Genomic DNA, 23461 nt, shown 5'->3' with positions numbered 1-23461 from the left:
AAAAGAAGAAATAAAAGAAGAAGTTCGCGTAAACGCGACGGTTTTCCGGGGCTGAAGAAGAGAGAGCGGCACAGGCACGACTCTCTCCAGGCGCGGAAAAAAAGGAACTGGCGGGAGCGGTCGCGCACGGGCGGGAAGACGGCCGCGCATGCGCGGTGGGCGTGCCCTGCGTGCCGACCGTCCCGCGAAGCTTTTTTCCGGTTGGTGGGGGCTGCCGCGGACGTCAGCCAGTCGTGAGAACAAGCAGCCTGCTTGTCCTCGGAGAACTAAACATGTATACTCTGGAGGAAAGGAGAAACAGGGGTGATATGATACAGACGTTCAAATATTTGAAAGGTATTAATCCGCAAACGAACCTTTTCCGGAGATGGGAAGATGGTAGAACTAGAGGACATGAAATGAAATGAGATTGAAGGGGGGCAGACTCAAGAAAAATGTCAGGAAGTATTTTTTCACTGAGAGAGTAGTGGATGCTTGGAATGCCCTCCCGCGGGAGGTGGTGGAAATGAAAACGGTAACGGAATTCAAACATGCGTGGGATAAGCATAAAGAAATCCTGTGCCGAAGGAATGGATCCTCAGGAGCTAAGTCAAGATCGGGAGGCGGGGCTGGTGGTTGGGAGGCGGGGATAGTGCTGGGCAGACTTGTACGGTCTGTGCTAGAGCCGGTGGTTGGGAGGTAGGGCTGGTGGTTGGGAGGCGAGGATAGTGCTGGGCAGACTTATACGGTCTGTGCCACAGCCGGTGGTTGGTAGGCGGGGCTGGTGGTTGGGAGGCAGGGATAGTGCTGGGCAGACTTATATGGTCTGTGCCCTGAAGAGCACAGGTACAAATCAAAGTAGGATATACACAAAAAGTAGCAAATATGAGTTATCTTGTTGGGCAGACTGGATGGACCGTGCAGGTCTTTTTCTGCGGTCATCTACTATGTTACTATGTAGACTGGTCACTATTGGTAACGGGATGCTGGACTTGAAGCATTGGTCTAACCCAGTTTGGCAATTTTTAATGTTCTAATACAACAGCCTGCAACAGCAGCTTTAAAATCCTCTCCAACCTGTGTGTACAAGCAAATCCGCAAATACTCTAAACAGGGCAGGCGTCAGCTTGCTCTTGAGGAAGTTCATCACCCAACTGAGATTGGCTTGCTTCTCTGGACTTCACCCAAACCAGTAAGTCATCCAGATAAGGATGAACTAACACCCCTCCCCACCCTCCAAACGCCACAATCACTACCACTTGGGGGCTGTGGCCAGCCCAAATCATCATAAAGAAATGGTTGCCCAAGAGAACAAATGAGAAACTTTTGCTGCTGGGCCTGGATGGGAATATGTAAGCAGGGCTCCATGAAGTCCAATGACATCAAACTCTTGTCTTACTGTCATCAAAGACCTGAATGGTCATCTTCCTAGTCATGTCCATTACTAGAGCATCCACCTTTGGGAGCCACTACTTCTCCTTTTCTTCAGCCTGAATGGGGGTACAGTCTACACATAGCTCTGCCCATCTTCAATCCGGCATCCAAGTAATCCAGTCAACTGTGATCATCTCGGATGGAAGGCTCCAGCTGGCTTCTTAATCTTCTTTAAGAGAAGTCTTAGAGGATCTACCTTCCTCAGTGTACACCTCTACAATGCCCAAGGCCCCCAGGGTTTGCGTGATCAGAGAAGCAAGCTTTTCCTTCTTGAGAATTCTAGAAATCATGGAGTCATCACCATCCTCTACCTGCAGTTCCCTTTACCATTGAACCTACCCTCCTGGATGTCCTTCACATCAGCAGCCTCATGCTGAGCCCCCCTCTGTAACCCTAGGGATCCCAGAGTAACGTCCTGCTGAAAGCAAAACACTTGGTGCATTAATTAAACAAACTGTAGTGAAAAAGCAAACACAAGGGGACCTGATCTCTCTCCCTGGTGGATTATGGCATCCTTTGCCTCTAGCAACAGTATGGGTGATCTGACCAGATGACTTCCCATGGCCTTCAGGTCTCTCAACATGCCAACAGCTCACAGACACATCCCCCAACTTTGGATTTAGCTTGACTCCAGATCCGCTGACCAGCTCCTAAATAGTTGGAAATCCTTGCTCTTAACCTTCCTAGCAGAGGGATACTCTGCACTCAAACTAGCACCAAGGCTTCCATTACATCTCTAACATAAACTGCCCACACTAACTCCCATTCTGCTGAGACCACAGCACAGTGCCTGCTGTGCATGGCCTGCCCCAAAGGTGGGACTCACCTTGATGCTGTAGCTATATATTGCACCGACCACAAAGCACAGTGCCAGGGAACTGTTGCACTGCTCAACTCCCCCCCCCCCCCCCCCCCCGATCTGAAACACGTGCCTGCTTGCTTTCATTTAAAAAAATTTAGCTCCCTTATCTTTTCACCCAAGCTGCCTCTGCTTACCCCTAGCCAAACTGAGGAGAGGAGAGTAAGGGCAGGGCCGGTCTTAGCAAGTGCGGGGCCCTATGCAGACCAATTTGATGGGGCCCCACCTTAGCCCTGCCCCCACCCTAGCTCCAGGGCCCGCCACCCCTCCCTCCGAGCTCCAAGGCCCCCAGCTCCAGGGCTTGTCGATCCTGCAGTCAGTGCCAACTGAAAGCCATGTCTTTTTCACAAACACAGATACACCCTAATCCACTATAGAATAAGTAATCATAAACTTTCTATTTAGACAAAAAATAAAATGAAACCCCAAGATGCCAGACTCTGCATACAATGCAACACCACAGAAACAGAAAATGTCCTCTAGTACTGTGCAAAATATAAAGACAGCAGATGTAAATTTGAAAAAAACTAACAAATACCAATCACCACTTTACAAATTAACAAATAGAAATAAAACAAATATAGAAAATAAAATACCATTTTATTGAACTAATATATTTAACTTTCAGAGGCCAAAACATCCTTCCTCAGGTCAAAACAGTATAACTGTTACAGTATCCTATCCTGACCTGAGGAAGGGGGTTTTGTTCTCCGAAAGTTAGCCAAAACGTATTAAAATTAGTCCAATAAAAAGATTACCTTGTTTGCATGTTCTATTATAAACATTTATTAACATATCTACAATACTACTTTATCCTAAAGCAAAAAAATTTAAATATATATTTTATTTACAGTTTGTTGTCTCTGGTGTCTGCTTTCCTCATCTTCTTTTCACTGTCTTCTTTCCATCCATCATCTGTCTTCGGTCTCTCTCTGCCATCCAGTGTCTGCCCTCTCTGCTGTCCCCTCCATCCAATGTCTGCCCTCTCTTCCTGCTCCTTCCATCCACATCTGCCCTCTATCTGTGCCCCTGTCTGCCCTCTCTCTCTCCCCCATCCATTCACTGTCTGCCCTTTCTATCCCTTCCATCCACTGTCTGCCCTTTCTCTCTGCTCCTTCAATCCACCATTTGCCCTCCCCTCCCTCTCCCATCCATCCAGGGTTTGCCCTCCCTCTTGCTCCCCCATCCAGGATCTGCCCCTCTCTCCGCCCCTTTTTTTCAGCCCCCAGTTCCAGCCCCACTATCCCACGTCCCCCATTTCAGCCCCAGCCCTTTTCTCCCATCAGTCCCGAGCTTCAGCCCCCAGCCACTTCTCCCTGTCCCCTTTTCAGCCCCCAGTCCCTTTTCAGTCTCCAGCCTCTTATCCCACCTAACCTCCTTTTCAGCCCCCAGTTCCAGCCCCCTTCATCCACATGCCTTGTATTAGGGCCCCCCTTTTCAGAACCATTCTCCCACCTGACCCACGCATACCCCATTTTCCCACCAGCCCCAGGCATGGCCCCCATTTTCCCATATTGCCCCTTCTCAACCCAGTCCTCTTCTCCCATCCAAGAACCCCAGTCCCCTCCCCACCCGTCCCCTTCAACCATCCAAGAACCCCCTCTCCACCTCAGTCCCCTTCTCCCATCCAAGAACCCCAGTCTCCTCCCCACCCGTCCCCTTCTCCCATCCGAGAACCCCCTCCCCAGTCTCTCCCATCCAAGAACCCCAGTCCCCTCCCCACCCGTCCCCTTCAAGCATCCAAGAACCCCCTCCCCATCCCCTTCTCCCATCCTTGAACCCCCTCCCCACCTCAGTCCCCTTCTCCCATTCAAGAACCCCAGTACTCTCCCCACCCGTCCCCTTCTCCCATCCAAGAACCCCCTCCCCAGTCTCTCCCATCCAAGAACCCCAGTCCCCTCTCCACCCGTCCCCTTCAACTATCCAAGAACCCCCTCCCCACCCCCTTCTGCTTCTCCCATCCATGAACCCCCTCTCTACCTCAGTCTCCTTCCCATTTGAGAACCCCCTCCCCACCCCACCCTTCCCCCACCTGAGAGCCCCACACCCTTCTCCCATCTGAGTCCCTCCCCACCTACCAGCTCCATTCTCCTGCCGCCCAGGCCCACCACCCTCACTGCCTTAAAAAAAAAAACAATTTGAAGCGCTGGAGTAACAGGCAGCAGCGCCTCGCGTCTGCCCTGCTACTAAAAATCTCTTCGTCGTCGTCATTGGGCCTTCCCACATTGAGTCCCGCCCGCCCTCGTGGTAATTGGAAGTTACCTCAGAGGAGGGCGGGACTCAATGTGGGAAGGCCCAATGACGCGTCGAAGAGATTTTTAGTAGAAGGGCAGACGCGAGGCGCTGCTGCCTGTTACTCCAGCGTTTCAAATTGGGTTTTTAAAGGCAGGACAGCCAGGACGAGCAGTGCCGGGAGCGGACTCGGAGCACCCCCCCCCCCCCAACCCACTGACATCTGGGCGGACTGCCCCCACCACGTCGCCGTCGCGCGTTGTTGAACTTGGGAGGGAGAGTGGTGCTCGGGCGGTCGGGGCAGGGCGACCTGAGGCGCGCTGCGCGGGGCCCCCCTGAGCGTGAGGCCCTATGCGGCCGCCTCGCCTTAAGACCGGCCCTGAGTAAGAGAATGGAACTAGGGAGTGGGGAAAGCTGGGGGGACCAATGTATCACTTCTGGGATCAAACAATACTGACCAGAGACCAGACCTACATGGAAGCTCCAATTCTTGGTCCTGCACTAAAATGTATGCCAACCAGAACCTCTACATCAACATCAGAGACCCAACCACCTGCCCTACCAGCTGGCTGCATTGGCTATTCACTTACCATCTGCTGGAGACAGAAATACTGAGCTGGTCAGGCTGCACAAGTTCTTATATGTGGTGACGTTAGATAATTAGTGATTATTTGGAGGAGTGGCCTAGTGGTTAGGGTGGTGGACTCAGTTCCTGGAGAACTGAGGAACTGAGTTCGATTCCCACTTCAGGCACAGGCAGCTCCTTGTGACTCTGGGCAAGTCACTTAACCCTCCATTGCCCCAAGTAAGCCGCATTGAGCCTGCCATGAGTGGGAAAGCGCAGGGTACAAATGTAAAAAGGCAGGTACAAATCAAGGTAAGAATACACATATGAGTTTATCTTGTTGGGCAGACTGGATGGACTGTGCAGGTCTTTTTCTGCCGTCATCTACTATGTAACAAATAATAATATGCAGGTGGAGGAGCATAAGGCAGGCATCTGGACAATAAGGGAACATGGAAATACTTTTAAAACAAATAGGAGGAAATATTTTTTCACTCAATGAATAGTTAAGCTCTGGAAGCTGGAGGATGTGGTAACAGCGGTTAGCGTATCTGGGTTTAAAAAGAGATTTGGACAAGTTTCTGGAGAAAAAGTCCATAGTTTACTATTGAGACAGACATGGGGAAGCAACTGCTTGCTCCTGAATTGGTAGCATGGAATGTTGGTAATAACTGGGTTTCTGCCAGTTACTTGTGACCTAGCTTTGCCACTGTTTGGAAACAGGATACTGGGCTAGATGGACCACTGGTCTGACCTAGTATGTCTACTATTATGTTAAGGTCTCTTGTTTGCCTTTATCATTTGTTCATGCTTTATTATATTTGTTGGCTATGTTTGAGACCCACGCATTGATCCTGTAATGACATGCTTTGGGACTCAAAACAGCAAATTTTCAGAAAATAAACCATAATCATGCTACCTTCATTTTTTCACTATTGTTCAGCAGCACATTTCTGAGCTCCTTAGAGACCATGTACAGCTGCCTCTTCTTTCCTTCTTGTGTCCGAGTCAGTAAATTCATCTTGGGGAAAGAAGGATCCAGAGCATAAAATTTCCTGCAAAACAACGGTCAGCTCTTAATTTAAGTGCCACACAGATCTCAAAACCTAAATATTAACTTTTAAATTTAAGAACTAGATTATTCCCAATGACTCCTAAATCTGCTGCACAGACCTCTTGCTGCTTTTCCCACCCTAGCTCTCAGGATGTGTCAGCCAGTGAAGCCTTTATCCACTAACTTACTCTACAATCCTACATAAGGGATTGTGCATAAAGGGTACTGACACTGCTTCCCAAGGATTAAAGGCTTTCGCTAAAATGAGTTTTATGAAAACCATTTGAAGCTTAATCTTTTTTTCTAAGAAAAGTGAGCAAGGGAACAGTCACACATCCATGCATGAACTACAAAAAAGAAATCAGAAAATATACACAAATGTGACCATCTCTGGGAAAAGATGACTAAAGTCACTAGACACACAAAAAATGAAGTTTTAATTTATTTATTTATGTATTTATACCCCACATTATCCCCACAGACATGCAGGCTCAATGTGGCTTACATAAACCGGAGAGAGAGAGAGAGAGAGAGAACTCTAGGTGATATCAGATACAAATGAGAATAGCAGAGTAGAAGGGCAAGAAAGAAAAGATACTTTACATGTAACAGTACAAAAGAATAGGTCTAAACAGGATCCGCGTATGCCAGCTGGCAGAGGCGATAGTCCTATATTGTTCTCGGAGAAAATGCTTTGGTAAACAGATGCGTTTTTAGTGCCTTGCGAAAGGTAAGGTAGTCTCTCTGACTGGTGCATTCCATAGGTGCGCACTGATGAAAGGAAAGCTTGACGCCTGAATAGATCCGTGCTTACAGCCTTTCCAGCTGGGATAGTGCAAGGTGAGATATAATCTTGAGGACGGGTCAGCATTTCTGGCTGGCAAGTCAATCATATTCAGCATGTAACTGGGGACATCCCCGTTGACGATGAATTTTGTTAGAGCAAACAATTTGCAATACAACACTGCAAGCCCCAATCCTTTTGTGGGAAAAAATTAAAAAGTTGCAGAAGTTCAAAGATGTAAGTTTTTCAGACTGCTTATGAACCTATGACATCAAAGAATCAGCCAAACAACATTTTAGATTTGATATTTCAGTCACCTTTTTCTGAGATGGTCACAAATATCAAACAAATAGTCATCAAATAAAATGTTACATAGCAAAGAAAAACAATCAGATAAATACAAAATAGTCATACAATAATACATAAAACACATACATGGGTTGCCAAAAAGTCCAATATGGTTTAAAACTGCCCACTATCAGTTCACTGTTATCCTTACACCACATAAAAGATGCACAATGTATTTCAGCAGGTTGCCTTCTTCAGGGGATTTATCAGGTATTGGTGTCAAAACATCAGGGCCGTATACCATATACTTGGAACAAGGCAAAGAATCCCATCCAAGGGCTCATTTTCAAAGCACTTAGACATACAAAGCATCATAGTAACCTATGGTACTTTGTGTGTCTAAGTGCTTTGAAAATGAGCCCCATTATCTACAGGTCACTTAAAACCACATGCTGCACTTGAACATCGACTCTCAATGAAGTGGTACACAGTTTCAGCCAAGCCAATAGCCACCCTGATGTTGTTTCACATTAATAACTGTGTGGAAACCAGTTTGGACCTTTTGGCAACCCACCACATTTTATTTAATAGGTTATAACTATTTGTATTTCTTGTTTTGTTTCTTCTGCATATTTAACATTTTATTTGATGACTTCTCAACATTTGTGTATATTTTCTGATTGCTTTTTCATGGTTCACACTGATATTTAAGACTGGATACTCCTTTTCTGTGTTTGGCCCCAAACATCCATGCATGATGGGCAATACATAACTAAAGATGCCACTTGGGAAGCAAATAACTAGCTAATGCCAGGTTTTTTTTTTTTAATGTATTTGGTGGGGATGGGAGAAAATTTAGGAGATACTACAAGAAAACAGCTGAAGTCATCTTGCAAACCTCTTACACTGGGATCTTCATTGCCCAAACAATCGTGATAATACAGTGGGGACTTGGTTATGGAGGAAGGATTATATGCCAAAAAAAGAAAAGAAAATCGGTTTGACAGTTACAGTGAGGCACTACCCATAAAGCGAATGCTACATACCTGTAGAAGGTATTCTCCGAGGACAGCAGGCTGATTGTTCTCACTGATGGGTGACGTCCACGGCAGCCCCTCCAATCGGAAACTTCACTAGCAAAGTCCTTTGCTAGCCCTCGCGCGCCCGCGCGCACCGCGCATGCGCGGCCGTCTTCCCGCCCGAAACCGGCTCGAGCCGGCCAGTCCAGTATGTAGCAAGACAATACATTTCAAGGGAAGACACAACTCCAAAGGGGAGGCGGGCGGGTTTGTGAGAACAATCAGCCTGCTGTCCTCGGAGAATACCTTCTACAGGTATGTAGCATTCGCTTTCTCCGAGGACAAGCAGGCTGCTTGTTCTCACTGATGGGGTATCCCTAGCCCCCAGGCTCACTCAAAACAACAACCATGGTCAATTGGGCCTCGCAACGGCGAGGACATAACTGAGATTGACCTAAAAAATTTACCAACTAACTGAGAGTGCAGCCTGGAACAGAACAAACAGGGCCCTCGGGGGGTGGAGTTGGATCCTAAAGCCCAAACAGGTTCTGAAGAACTGACTGCCCGAACCGACTGTCGCGTCGGGTATCCTGCTGCAGGCAGTAATGAGATGTGAATGTGTGGACAGATGACCACGTCGCAGCTTTGCAAATTTCTTCAATGGAGGCTGACTTCAAGTGGGCTACCGACGCAGCCATGGCTCTGACATTATGAGCCGTGACATGACCCTCAAGAGCCAGCCCCGCCTGGGCGTAAGTGAAGGAAATGCAATCTGCTAGCCAATTGGATATGGTGCGTTTCCCTACAGCCACTCCCCTCCTATTGGGGTCAAAAGAAACAAACAATTGGGCGGACTGTCTGGTGGGCTGTGTCCGCTCCAGGTAGAAGGCCAATGCTCTCTTGCAGTCCAATGTGTGCAGCTGACGTTCAGCAGGGCAGGAATGAGGACGGGGAAAGAATGTTGGCAAGACAATTGACTGGTTCAGATGGAACTCCGACACGACCTTTGGCAGAAACTTAGGGTGAGTGCGGAGGACTACTCTGTTGTGATGAAATTTGGTGTAAGGGGCCTGGGCTACCAGGGCCTGAAGCTCACTGACTCTACGAGCCGAAGTAACTGCCACCAAGAAAATGACCTTCCAGGTCAAGTACTTCGGATGGCAGGAATTCAGTGGCTCAAAAGGAGGTTTCATCAGCTGGGTGAGAACGACATTGAGATCCCATGACACTGTAGGAGGCTTGACAGGGGGCTTTGACAAAAGCAAACCTCTCATGAAGCGAACAACTAAAGGCTGTCCTGAGATCGGCTTACCTTCCACTTGGTAATGGTATGCACTGATTGCACTAAGGTGAACCCTTACGGAGTTGGTCTTGAGACCAGACTCAGACAAGTGCAGAAGGTATTCAAGCAGGGTCTGTGTAGGACAAGAGCGAGGATCTAGGGCCTTGCTGTCACACCAGACGGCAAACCTCCTCCAATGAAAGAAGTAACTTCTCTTAGTGGAGTCTTTCCTGGAAGCAAGCAAGATGCGGGAGACACCCTCTGGCAGACCCAAAGAGGCAAAGTCTACGCCCTCAACATCCAGGCCGTGAGAGCCAGGGACTGGAGGTTGGGATGCAGAAGAGCCCCGTCGTCCTGCGTGATGAGGGTCGGAAAACACTCCAATCTCCACGGTTCTTCGGAGGATAACTCCAGAAGAAGAGGGAACCAGATCTGACGCGGCCAAAAGGGAGCAATCAGAATCATGGTGCCTCGGTCTTGCTTGAGTTTCAACAAAGTCTTCCCCACCAGAGGTATGGGAGGATAAGCATACAGCAGACCTTCCCCCCAATCCAGGAGGAAGGCATCCGACGCCAGTCTGCCGTGGGCCTGAAGCCTGGAACAGAACTGAGGGACCTTGTGGTTCACTTGAGATGCGAAGAGATCCACCAGGGGGGTGCCCCACGCCTGGAAGATCTGTCGCACCACACGGGAATTGAGCGACCACTCGTGAGGTTGCATAATCCTGCTCAACCTGTCGGCCAGACTGTTGTTTACGCCTGCCAGATATGTGGCTTGGAGCACCATGCCCTGACGGCGAGCCCAGAGCCACATGCTGACGGCTTCCTGACACAGGGGGCGAGATCCGGTGCCCCCCTGCTTGTTGACATAGTACATGGCAACCTGATTGTCTGTCTGAATTTGGATAATTTGGTGGGACAGCCGATCTCTGAAAGCCTTCAGAGCGTTCCAGATCGCTCGCAACTCCAGAAGATTGATCTGTAGATCGCGTTCTTGGAGGGACCAACTTCCTTGGGTGTGAAGCCCATCGACATGAGCTCCCCATCCCAGGAGAGACGCATCCGTGGTCAGCACTTTTTGTGGCTGAGGAATTTGGAAGGGACGTCCCAGAGTCAAATTGGAGCAAATCGTCCACCAAAACAGGGATTCGAGAAAACTCGTGGACAGGTGGATCACGTCCTCTAGACCCCCAGCGGCCTGATACCACTGGGAGGCTAGGGTCCATTGAGCAGATCTCATGTGAAGGCGGGCCATGGGAGTCACATGAACTGTGGAGGCCATGTGGCCCAGCAATCTCAACATCTGCCGAGCTGTGATCTGCTGGGACGCTCGCACCCGCGAGACGAGGGACAACAAGTTGTTGGCTCTCGTCTCTGGGAGATAGGCGCGAGCCGTCCGAGAATCCAGCAGGGCTCCGATAAATTCGAGTTTCTGCACTGGGAGAAGATGGGACTTTGGGTAATTTATCACAAACCCCAGTAGCTCCAGGAGGCGAATAGTCATCTGCATGGACTGCAGGGCTCCTGCCTCGGATGTGTTCTTCACCAGCCAATCGTCGAGATAAGGGAACACGTGCACCCCCAGCCTGCGAAGCGCCGCTGCGACCACAGCTAGGCACTTTGTGAACACCCTGGGTGCAGAGGCGAGCCCAAAGGGTAGCACACAGTACTGGAAGTGGCGTGTGCCCAGCTGAAATCGCAGATACTGTCTGTGAGCTGGCAGTATCGGGATGTGTGTATAGGCATCCTTCAAGTCCAGAGAGCATAGCCAATCGTTTTGCTGAATCATGGGGAGAAGGGTGCCCAGGGAAAGCATCCTGAACTTTTCTTTTAAGAGATACTTGTTCAGGGCCCTTAGGTCTAGGATGGGACGCATCCCCCCTGTTTTCTTTTCCACAAGGAAGTACCTGGAATAGAATCCCAGCCCTTCTTGCCCGGATGGCACGGGCTCGACCGCATTGGCGCTGAGAAGGGCGGAGAGTTCCTCTGCAAGTACCTGCTTGTGCTGGAAGCTGTAAGACTGAGCTCCCGGTGGACAATTTGGAGGTTTTGAGGCCAAATTGAGGGTGTATCCTTGCCGGACTATTTGGAGAACCCACTGATCGGAGGTTATGAGAGGCCACCTTTGGTGAAAAGCTTTCAACCTCCCCCCGACTGGCAGGTCGCCCGGCACTGACACTTGGATGTCGGCTATGCTCTGCTGGAGCCAGTCAAAAGCTCGCCCCTTGCTTTTGCTGGGGAGCCGCGGGGCCTTGCTGAGGCGCGCGCTGCTGACGAGAGCGAGCGCGCTGGGGCTTAGCCTGGGCCGCAGGCTGTCGGGAAGGAGGATTGTACCTACGCTTGCCAGAAGTATAGGGAACAGTCTTCCTTCCCCCGAAAAATCGTCTACCTGTAGAGGTAGAAGCTGAAGGCTGCCGGCGGGCGAATTTGTCGAATGCGGTGTCCCGCTGGTGGAGAGACTCTACCACCTGTTCGACTTTTTCGCCAAAAATGTTATCCGCACGGCAAGGCGAGTCCGCAATCCGCTGCTGGATTCTATTCTCCAGGTCGGCGGCACGCAGCCATGAGAGCCTGCGCATCACCACACCTTGAGCAGCGGCCCTGGACGCAACATCGAAAGTGTCATAAACTCCTCTGGCCAGGAATTTTCTGCACGCCTTCAGCTGCCTGACCACCTCCTGAAAAGGCTTGGCTTGCTCAGGGGGAAGAGCATCAACCAAGCCCGCCAACTGCCGCACATTGTTCCGCATGTGGATGCTCGTGTAGAGCTGGTAAGACTGGATCTTGGACACGAGCATAGAGGAATGGTAGGCCTTCCTCCCAAAGGAGTCTAAGGTTCTAGAGTCTTTGCCCGGGGGCGCCGAAGCATGCTCTCTAGAACTCTTAGCCTTCTTTAGGGCCAGATCCACAACTCCAGAGTTGTGAGGCAACTGGGTGCGCATCAGCTCTGGGTCCCCATGGATCCGGTACTGGGACTCGATCTTCTTGGGGATGTGGGGATTAGTTAGAGGTTTCGTCCAGTTCGCAAGCAATGTCTTTTTTAGGACATGATGCAAGGGAACAGTGGACGCTTCCTTAGGTGGAGAAGGATAGTCCAGGAGCTCAAACATTTCAGCCCTGGGCTCGTCCTCCACAACCACCGGGAAGGGGATGGCCGTAGACATCTCCCGGACAAAGGAAGCAAAAGACAGACTCTCAGGAGGAGAAAGCTGTCTTTCAGGAGAGGGAGTGGGATCAGAAGGAAGACCCTCAGACTCCTCGTCAGAGAAATATCTGGGATCTTCTTCTTCTTCCCACGAGGCCTCACCCTCGGTGTCAGACACAAGTTCACGGACCTGCGTCTGCAACCGGGCCCGGCTCGACTCCGTGGAGCCACGTCCACGATGGGGGCGTCGAGAGGTAGACTCCCTCGCCCGCATCGGCGAAGCTCCCTCCGCCGACGTAGTCGGGGAGCCCTCCTGGGAGGTGGCCGCAGTCGGCACCGCACGCGGTACCGACGTCGGGGACCTCACCCCGGGCGATGGGCCAGCCGGCGCCACGCTCGACGGTACCGGAGGCGCAAGCACCGCCGGTACCGGAGGGGTAGGGCGCAACAGCTCCCCCAGAATCTCTGGGAGAACGGCCCGGAGGCTCTCGTTCAGAGCGGCTGCAGAGAAAGGCATGGAGGTCGATGCAGGCGTCGACGTCAGTACCTGTTCCGGGCGTGGAGGCTGTTCCGGGCTGTCCAGAGCGGAGCGCATCGACACCTCCTGAACAGAGGGTGAGCGGTCCTCTCGGTGCCGATGCCTGCTGGGTGCCGACTCCCTCGGCGACCCAGAGCTCTCGGTGCCGACGCGGGGAGGGGACCGGTGTCGATGCTTCTTCGACTTCTTCCGAAGCATGTCACCGGAGCTCCCCGGCACCGACGAGGAGGACGTCGAATCCACCCGTCGCTTCCTCGGGGCCGAGACCGAAGAGGGTCGATCTCGGGGGGGCTGTACCGCAGGAGCCCTCAGGGTAGGAGGAGACCCACCCGAGGGCTCACCGCCACCAGCAGGGGAATGGACAGCCCTCACCTGCACTCCACCCGATGCACCACCGTCCGACGACATCAGCAGACGAGGTCCTGGTACCACCGACGTCGATGCAGCTATCCGATGTCTCGGCGCCGATGCAGAGGCCCGATGCCTCGATGCGCTCGATGCAAGGGCGGCCGAGGAAGATGGTCTGGACGCTGACGACGTCGATGCACTCGAAGATCCCGGTGCCGATGCCGACGAAGAGCCCGAGAACAACACGTTCCACTGGGCTAGTCTCGCTACCTGAGTCCGCCTTTGAAGCAGGGAACACAGACTGCAGTTCTGAGGGCGGTGCTCGGCCCCCAGACACTGAAGACACGACGAGTGTCGATCAGTGAGCGAGATAACCTGGGCGCACTGGGTGCACTTCTTGAAGCCGCTGGAAGGCTTCGATGTCATGGGCGGAAAAATCACGCCGGCGAAATCAAAAGCCGAAATGGCGAAAATTGAAGCACCAAAATTTAGAGGGAGAAAAATCTCGACCGAGGCCAAAAAGAGGCCTACCCCGACGACGAAAGAAAACTTACCGGGGCAAAAAGCTGGAAGTACGGGGAGGATTGACACGAAACCCGGTGGAGGGTTTCCGGAGCACTTCCCGACTTTAGAAAAAGCTTTTCCGAAGAAAAAACACGCTCAAAAAACAATTTGGACGCGCGAGGTCAACTTTCCGGGGCCCGACACGGCGAAACACGACCGTACCGAGTGCGGACAAAAGAAGACTGGCCGGCTCGAGCCGGTTTCGGGCGGGAAGACGGCCGCGCATGCGCGGTGCGCGCGAGGGCTAGCAAAGGACTTTGCTAGTGAAGTTTCCGATTGGAGGGGCTGCCGTGGACGTCACCCATCAGTGAGAACAAGCAGCCTGCTTGTCCTCGGAGAAAAGTAGATCATCAAAAAAGTTCCACTTAAACTATATTACACCCTCCTACCTCTGTGAGAAATTACCTCAAAACGTTACAATAATATATTAATTACCCTAGTAACTTTGGCTATTTGTAATATTTTGTTATTCTTTATTCCTTTACAAATTTATAAAACATTAAAACTCCCTCACCCTCACATGTTCATTCACACACATTCATAACATACTGACATTAAATTAGTTTAAATCCACAGTATGAGTGATTCAAACTACCACATGTTCCCAAGCAAACTCTAACTCATGCATTAACAACACCGTTTATCACTCCTTTCTCTGTATACCATATTACTTGATTCTCTTTCTAACCAAAAAGTTCTCAATGTCCAGTAAAACAGTCTAAACGACTTTCTCTGATGTCAAAAGCAGTCTCATCTTAAGATGTTTTCTTTTCCCAGTGGGTTGTTAATTGCCTCTTTCTTTCAATTTACATCCCAATATAATGGACTTCAATCTGAGGGCTGCTGTTCTTGCCATAACTTTCTATTAAGTTCAGCTTGATAGTATAAAACACAGACTGAGTGAAAAGAACAGAGGAGGGACTGACAATCGAGGAACTGCCTAGCCGAAGCAAGCAGAGCAGAGCTCAATAGAACGTTACGGCAAGAACAGCAGTCCTCAGATTCCACTGCCTGAGCTATTAGCTCTGTGCTTGTGTGGAGCTGTTACTCCTTTCCTGGCTTGCAGTTTTCTATTGCTCTGTCTCTGTCTGCCAGCTGCTGCCTGCTTGTGTCTAATTACCTCTCTCATTACACCTGGGTTTCTCTGTTTGCTCTGGTGCTGTGTGGCCTCCTTGTTCTGTTCCGGTTCCGTTTGTTTTGCTTCCCTTCCTTCAGAGTTCCCTTGGTGCTATGTTTGTTTTCTGCTTGGCAGGTCCTGCCCTTTGTTTCTCTCTGTGGGGATTGTTTGTTTGTTTTTCATTGTACTCCAGTTGTCTGCAGTGTTCCCTGCCTCTGGTTGCTGTCTGTGTGCTGAGCTTGGTTTAACCCTTTGTCTGCAGAGCTTCTCTGCTTCTGGCAGTTATCTGTTTACTGCAGTCTTCCCTTTGTGACTGTTTCAGTCCTTTCTTTGCTGTACTACCTCCTGTATTACAGAGCCCTGCCCCTTTCTGTGCGTGTGTTAGGCTCCGCACTCCGTGTTGCGGACTTTTCCATTCCCTGTTTGCTGAGGGCCTCTGCCTACAGTATATTACAGTCCCTCACTTTCTTTGTGTGAGGTGGGCTACGGCTTGACGTGTTTCTGTGTATGCTTCCCTTTCTCCTTGATTAACAGCACCGAGGGTGTTGCTGGTGCTCCGGTCCCCGTGGGGGACCCCTCGTTTAGTCTCTTTCTCCCCTCCCTAAATATGAGTCAGTTCCAGTTAGGCTGTGAGGCCCGCATGCTTGAATTCTGAGTGAATCGGTTCCAGATAAGCCGTGAGGCCCACCTGATTGCCCTATCTTCCCTTTTCTGAGGTGCAAGTTGGGTGCTGCGTGTGTGTGTACAGGGCTTGGTAGCTGGGGTAGTGTGTAGTGCCTGCTCGGCCCACCCTCGGTCTAACCCCTATACTAGGCCTCGGCCAGGGCCCAAGGGCTCACAACCAGACTAACATTAGTAATGGGAAAGAGGTGTATATGCAAGAGGTTCATAGGACAGATACAGACAAGCAAAAAGAACAGGAGAGGTTTGACAGAGGAGAGAAAGGTACAGCCAAGTTACTAACTTGTAGTAGGTATTCTTCAAGGACAGCAGGCCCAGTATTCTCACAGTTGGATGATGTCATCCGGCGGAGCTCTGCACGGACGCTGACTAGTGAGTAATGTAGAAGTTTCTAGAAGCGTCCCACCGCGCACGTGCTGGTGCCTTCCCAACACACAAGCATGGATACCTAAGTCAGATAAATTAGCAAAGGAATACAACTCCTAGGGGAGGTGGGAGGGTATGTGAGAATACTTGGCCTGTTGTCCTCGGAGAAAGCGAAGATACATACCTGTAGCAGGTATTCTCCGAGAACAGCAGGCTCATTGTTCTCACTGATGGGTCGGCGTCCACGGTGGCCCAGGAACGGCAATTTTCCAGAGCAAAATAAACTTTGCCAGAGCCTTCCAGCGTACGGGGCGCGTGCACTGCACAGCCATCTTCCCGCCCGTCGCGCGAGAGTCTCGCTCAGTTATATCCAAAAGCAAGAATTAAAGGACAACAACTCCAAAGGGGAGGTGGGCGGGTTTGTGAGAACAATCAGCCTGCTGTCCTCGGAGAATACCTGCTACAGGTTAGTAACCTCGCTTTCTCCGAGGACAAGCAGGCTGCTTGTTCTCACTGATGGGGTATCCCTAGCACCTAGGCTCACTCAAAACAACAAAAAAGGTCAATTGGGCCTCGCAACGGCAAGGACATAACTGAGATTGACCTAAAGCAGATACATCTGAGAGTGCAGCCTGGAACAGAATAAAAATGGGCCTTGGTGGGTGGAGTTGGACCTTAAACCCCGAACAGAGTCTGCAGCACCGACTGCCCAAACCGACTGTCGCATCGGGTATCCTGCTGAAGGCAGTAGTGAGATGTGAATGTGTGGATTGATGACCACGTCGCAGCCTTGCAAATCTCTTCTATAGTGGCTGACTTCAAGTGGGCCACCGACACGGCTCTAACATTATGAGCCGTGACATGACCCTCAAAAGTCAGCCCAGCTTGGGCATAAGTGAAGGAAATGCAATCTGCTAGCCAATTGGAAATGGTACGTTTCCCGACAGCAACTCCCCTTCTGTTAGGATCAAAAGAAACAAACATTTGGGCGGACTGTCTGAAGGGGCTTGTCCGCTCCAAGTAAAAGGCCAATGCTCTCTTGCAGTCCAAGGTGTGCAACTGATGTTCAGCAGGGCGGGTATGAGGACGGGGAAAAAATGTTGGCAAGAACTTAGGGTGAGTGCGGAGGACTACTCTGTTGCGATGAAACTTGAGATAAGGAGCATGCACTACCAAGGCTTGAAACTCACTGACTCTACGAGCTGAAGTAACAGCCACCAAGAAAATGACCTTCCAGGTCAAGTACTTCAGATCGCAGGAATTCAGTGGCTGAAAAGGAGGCTTCATCAGCTGGGTGAGAACGACGTTACGATCCCATGACACTGGTGGAGGTTTGACAGGGGGCTTTGACAAAAGCAAACCTCTCATGAAGCGAACAACTTGTTTTGTTTTGGGGTTTAGAGACCCCTAGGTTCTGCCTGGTACCACAGTTCAACTGTCTAGTACCAGAGAGAACTCCTCAAGAAGGCTGATTGGACCTAAAATCTGACTCCATCTCTAAATAGAATATTAATTACCATTCCTTAACCAACCCAAGAGATTATTAACAAATATTAGTGAAGACAAGGAAAGACACTATAATTCTAAAGATTATAAATGTATTTACTCCCCCAAAGACACCAAAGGATATACAAATGACATGTACAATCAATTGGTTCTAGGAATATAATTCTCCAGCTGCAAACAGGTGCTATCTAGATCCTAATCTTTTATAATTTCTTTTACCAATTAAAGGTTTTACAAGGGAAAGCAATTAGGTAATTTGTCAATTCTTCTGGTCACATTGGTTTCCCTTGGATAGAGAGAGTGGCAACCCTTCACTCTAGCTTAAACCAGGAAATACACTAACTTTTATATGTTCATACAGGATATCAGTAATATGACAGTAAGCCCATCTGATTGGATCTAATTTATGTCACGGTTGTCACTGATTGGCTTATGCTAATGAGTAGCTTCATCTCATGAACATGTTCTCATCTTTAGCTTGCTTAACCACAAACTTAAGCACGACCTTACACCTAGTTTGAGGAGCCATCTGTATCCTGTTTATGAGGTTTCTGCACCCTAACTTCTTCCTCATTCTGCTGCATGGTCCTTCCTCATTTAGCTCAGGAGCTTGCTGGAACTTCAGAGTTCAAATTTCGGCTAAAGGCCTGTACTTTTCTTGTCATTTTTAGAGCCTGAACCTAAGTCTCAGGCCTGGGCTTCCAAATAATTATACAAACTAAAGGCTGTCCAGAGATAGGCTTACCTTCTACACGTTGATAAGCACTACTTGCACTAAGATGAACTCTTACGGAGTTGGTCTTAAGACCAGCCTCAGACAAGTGTAGAAGGTATTCAAGCAGGGTCTGTGTAGGACAAGAGCGAGGATCTAGGGCCTTGCTATCACACCAGACAGCAAACCTCCTCCATTTGAAAAAGTAGCACCTTTTCATGGAATCTTTCCTGGAAGCAAGCAAAACCTGGGAGATACCCTCAGAGAGACCCAAGGAAGCGAATTGTACACTCTCAACATCCAGGCTGTGAGAGCCAGAGACCGGAGCTTGGGATGCAGAAGCGCCCCCTCGTTCTGAGGGTTGGAAAAAACAGCCCAATCTCCACGGTTCTTCGGAGGACAACTCCAGAAGAAGGAACCAAATCTGACGCGGCCAGCAATCAGAATCATGGTTCCGCGGTCTTGCTTGAGTTTCAACAAAGTCTTCCCCACCAGAGGTATGGGAGGATATGCGTACAAAAGGCCCTTCCCCCAATGAAGGAGAAAGGCATCCGACACTAGTCTGTCGTGGGCCTGAAGTCTGGAACAGAACTGAGGGACTTTGTGATTGACCTGAGTGGCAAAAAATCCACCGAGGGGGTGCCCCACTCTCGGAAGATCTTGCATACGATGCCCGAATTGAGCGACCACTCATGAGGTTGCATTATCCTGCTCAGTCTGTCGGCCAGACTATTGTTTATGCCTGCCAGGTAAGTGGCTTGGAGAAACATGCTGTAATGGCGAGCCCAAAGCCACATCTGGACAGGTTCCCGACACAGGGGACGAGATCTGTTGCCCCCCTGCTTGTTGATGTAGAACATGGCAACCTGATTCTCTGAATTTGGATAATGTGATTGGACAGCCGATCTCTGAAAGCCTTCAGAGCGTTCCAGACCACTCACAACTCCAGGAGATTGATCTGAAGACCTCTTTTTTGGAGGGACAAAACTGTGTGAAGCCCATCGACATGAGCTCCCCACCCCAGGAGAGATGCATCCATTGTCAGCACTCTTTGTGGATGACGAAGTTGAAAGGGACATCCCAAGGTCAAATTGTCCACCACTGAAGGGAATTGTGAAAACAGGTGGACAGCTGGATTGCATCCACTAGATCCTCTGCAGCTTGATACCACTGAGAAGCTAGGGTCCATTGAGCTGATCTCATGTGAAGACGGGCCATGGGTGTCACATGGACTGTGGAGGCCATATGGCCTAGAAGTTTTAACATCTGCCGAGCTGTGATCTGCTGAGACGCCCTAGTCATGGAAACTAGAGACAGAAGATTTCTCTCGTTTCTGGAAGATAGGCACTAGCCGTCTGTGAGTCCAGCAGAGCTCCTATAAATTCCAGTTTCTGAACAGGGAAAAGATGGGGTAATTTATAACAAACTCGAGTAGCTCCAGCAGTTGAATAGTCATCTGCATGGACTGTAGAGCTCCTGCCTCTGAGGTGTTCTTCACCAGTCAATCGTCGCGATAAGGGAACACATGCACTCCCAGTCTGCATAGCGACGCTGCAACTACTGCCAGGCATTTTGTAAAGACCCTGATCGCAGACGCCACACCAAAAGGCAGCACACAATACTGGAAGTGCTGTGCTCCCAGATGGAATCAAAGATACTTCCTGTGAGCTGGAAGTATCGGGATGTATGTATAAGCATCAAGTCCAGAGAGCGTAGCCAATCATTTTCCTGAATCATGGGAAGAAGGGTGCCCAGGGAAACCATCCTGAACTTTTGTGGGACTAGGAATTTGTTCAGGGCCCTTAGGTCTAGGATGGGACGCATCCCCCCCGTTTTCTTTTGCACAAGTACCCGGAATAGAATCCCAGCCCTTCTTGGTCTGGTGAAATGGGCTCGACCGCATTGGCGCTGAGAAGGACGGAGAGTACATCTGCAAGTACCTGCCTGTGCTGGAAGCTGAAGGATTGAGCTCCCGGTGGGCAATTTGGAGGTCTGGATTTCAAACTGAGGGAGTATCCTAACCGGACTATTTGAAAAACCCACCGATCGGAGGTTATGAGAGGCCACCTTTGATGAAAATATTTTAACCACCCCCCGACTGGCAAGCCGTCCGGCACGGACACCTTTATAGCGGCTATGCTCAGCTGGAGCCAGTCAAAAGCCCGTCCCTTGCTTTTGCTGGGGAGCCACAGGGGCCTGTCTTGGTGCATGCTGTTGACGAGAACGAGCGCGTTAGGGATGAGCCTGAGAAGTCTGTCGAGAACGAGGATTGTATCTACGCTTGTTATAAGCATAGGGAGCATTCTTCCTTCCCCAGAAAAATCGTCTACCTGATGAGGTAAGTAGCAGAAGGTGCCCCGGCGGGAGACATGGTCCATAGCAGTTTCCCGCTGAGTGATCTGATCAACCACTTGCGCGACTTTCTCACCAAAAATATTATCCCCCCCCCCCCCCCCTGGCAAGAGACATCCGCAATCCGCTGCTGAACTCGATTGTCCAGGTCAGAGGCACGCAGCCATGCGAGAGTCTGCACATCACTATACCTTGCTTTTGACTCGCAACCACTCGCCTCCACTTACCCTCCTCTCTTCCTTCCCGTTCACATTAATTGATTTGATTTGCTTACTTTATTCATTTTTTGTCTATTAGATTGTACGCTCTTTGAGCAGGGACTGTCTTTCTTCTATGTTTGTGCAGCGCTGCGTACGCCTTGTAGCGCTATATAAATGCTAAATAGTAGTAGTAGCACTATACCTTGGGCAGCGGTTCTGGATGCAACATGAAAAGAATCATAAGCACCCCTGGATAGGAATTTACCCTTCTGCTGCCTGACCACCTCCTGAAAAGGCTTGGCTTGCTCCGGAGGGAGCTTATCAACCAAGTCCGCCAGTTGCTTCACCGTGTTCCTCAAGTGAATGTTCGTGAATGCATAGAGGCCTGATATGCCTTTCTCCCAAAAGAGTCCAGGGTTCTAGATTCTCTCCCCGGGGGCGCCGAGGCAAAGTCTCTAGAACTCCTGGCTCTCTTGAGAGCGGAATCCACAACCATAGAGTCGTGAGGTAACTGCGACTTCATCAGCTCAGATTCCTCGTGAATCAGATATTGGGACTCAGCTTTCTTGGGAATGGTGGGATTACTTAGCGGTTTCATCCAGTTCTGCATAAGTGTCTCCTTGAGCACATTATGCAAAGGAACCGTGCATGACTTCTTAGTTGGCGAAGGATAGTCAAGGACCTCGAGCATCTCAGTCCTGGGCTCATCCTCAGATACCACAGGGAAGGGAATAGCCACAGACATTTCCCGGACAAATGAAGAGAAAGAAAGACTCTCTGGGGGAGAAAACTTTCTTTCTGGTGAGGGAGTAGGATCAGAGGGAAGACCACAAGACTCCTCAGAAGAGAAATACCTGGGATTTTGCCCTTCATACCACGAGGCATCCTCATTGGTATTGGACAAGAGTTCCGTAACTGCAGTATCGAAACCGGGCCCGTCTCGACGCCGAGGAACCATGTTCTCGATGGCGATGTCAAGAAGTCGACTCCCATGCCGGCGGCGATGAAGCTCCCTCCAGCAATGTCGACAGGGAGTCGACCTGGGTGGCAGCCGAGGCCGATGCCGCAGGCGGCACCGGCATGAGACCTCACCACAGGCTTAGAGCCAGCTGCCACTTCCATTGATGGTACGGAGGGCGCAAGCACCCCCTGTACCGGAGCAGACTGATGCAGCAACCCTTCCAGAAGACCTGGAAGAATGGCTGGGATGCACTCATCTAGAGTCGCTGTCGAGCAAGGCTGCGGGGTCGGTGCAAGAATTGGTGGAGGTTGAGGAGGCGGTACCGGGCTGTCTGAAGACCGACACCTCTTGAATGGAGGGTGAGCGGTCCTCCCTGCGTCGGCGCTTCACGGGTGCTGAATCCTTCGACGCCCCGGAGCTCCCGGTACCATGCTTGGAAGGAGACCGATGACGATGCTTCTTCGCCTTTGCTCGATGCACGTCACTGATACTCCTCGGTACCGAAAAGGAGGATGTGGAATCCACACGCCTCCTCGGGGTCGGGTCCGAGAGAGGTCGGTCCCGGGGGTCTGCACAGCAGGAGACTTCGAGGCAGGTGGAGACCCACTCGACGGCTCACTGCTCCCCGCGTGTGGTGGTCTCCGGACAGCCATTACCTGCACTCCTGAAGTCAATGCCATCTTCAGTGCCGATATCGATGCCGCCGACCTCGGTACCGCTGTCAACATCGAAGAACCGGTCGAAGCTCCAAAAAGACGGTCCTGAAGAGATTTTCTCGACGCTTGTGTCCGCCTTTTAAGGCTAAGACACAATTTACATGCGTCTGGGCGATGGTCGGGCCCAAGGCACTGAAGACACCACGCGTGGGGATCAGTACCTGAGATCGACCGGTTGCACCAAGTACACTTCTTGAAGCCGCTGGGAGTCCTCGATGACGGACGGAAAAATAGCAGCGGCGAACTCAAAATTCTCGATTGTGCCAATAAAAAGGGCACAAAATTGAGAGAACGCATACGAGCAGCCTAAGAGGGCTGCGACGAAAACAAAAGGAAACTTAAAAGGGGCAAAACTAAGAAATAAGGGACTTCCTTTTTTTTTTTTTAGTTTTGTAGACAGGATGAACAAAATGAGATGAAAGAGGGAGAAAAACTGCAGAAAAACTCCATAAAGGAAGACTTTTTCTCTCTGGGCCAGAGGAGAGAGACCAACGAAGCAGCCACTCTCCAATGCGGAAAAAGAAAACTGAGCAGGAAGATGGCTGCGCATGCGCGCGCCCTGGAAGGCTCTGGCAAAGTTTTGTTTATTTTACTCTAGAAAATTGCCGTTCCTGGGCCGCCGTGGACGCCAACCCATCAGTGAGAACAAGCAGCCTGCTTGTCCTCGGAGAACACCTGCTACAGGTTGTAGCACGTCACTTGGTTGTAATGCTGAGGAGAAGCTGATAAGGAGTCTTTTTCCTGTCCTTAGATAGGTGAC

General features: G+C 50.4%; 1 protein-coding gene across 2 annotated transcripts in view; it reads right to left on the bottom strand.

Moving 5' to 3' along the window:
• Positions 1-23461, bottom strand: part of LOC115474227 (tRNA (cytosine(34)-C(5))-methyltransferase-like) — a 358438-nt gene that overhangs the window by 98035 nt on the left and 236942 nt on the right. For both annotated transcript variants that reach the window (XM_030209615.1, XM_030209607.1), the window contains exon 15: positions 5989-6124. In XM_030209615.1, coding sequence (XP_030065475.1) covers positions 5989-6124 — 136 coding nt within the window. The remainder of the gene's footprint in view (positions 1-5988; positions 6125-23461) is intronic.

This window comes from Microcaecilia unicolor, chromosome 1, assembly GCF_901765095.1.
Source record: "Microcaecilia unicolor chromosome 1, aMicUni1.1, whole genome shotgun sequence".
NCBI lineage: Eukaryota > Metazoa > Chordata > Amphibia > Gymnophiona > Siphonopidae > Microcaecilia > Microcaecilia unicolor.
The sequence above is the reverse complement of the archived record's forward strand: the minus strand, read 5'-3'. Positions and strand labels throughout refer to the sequence as shown.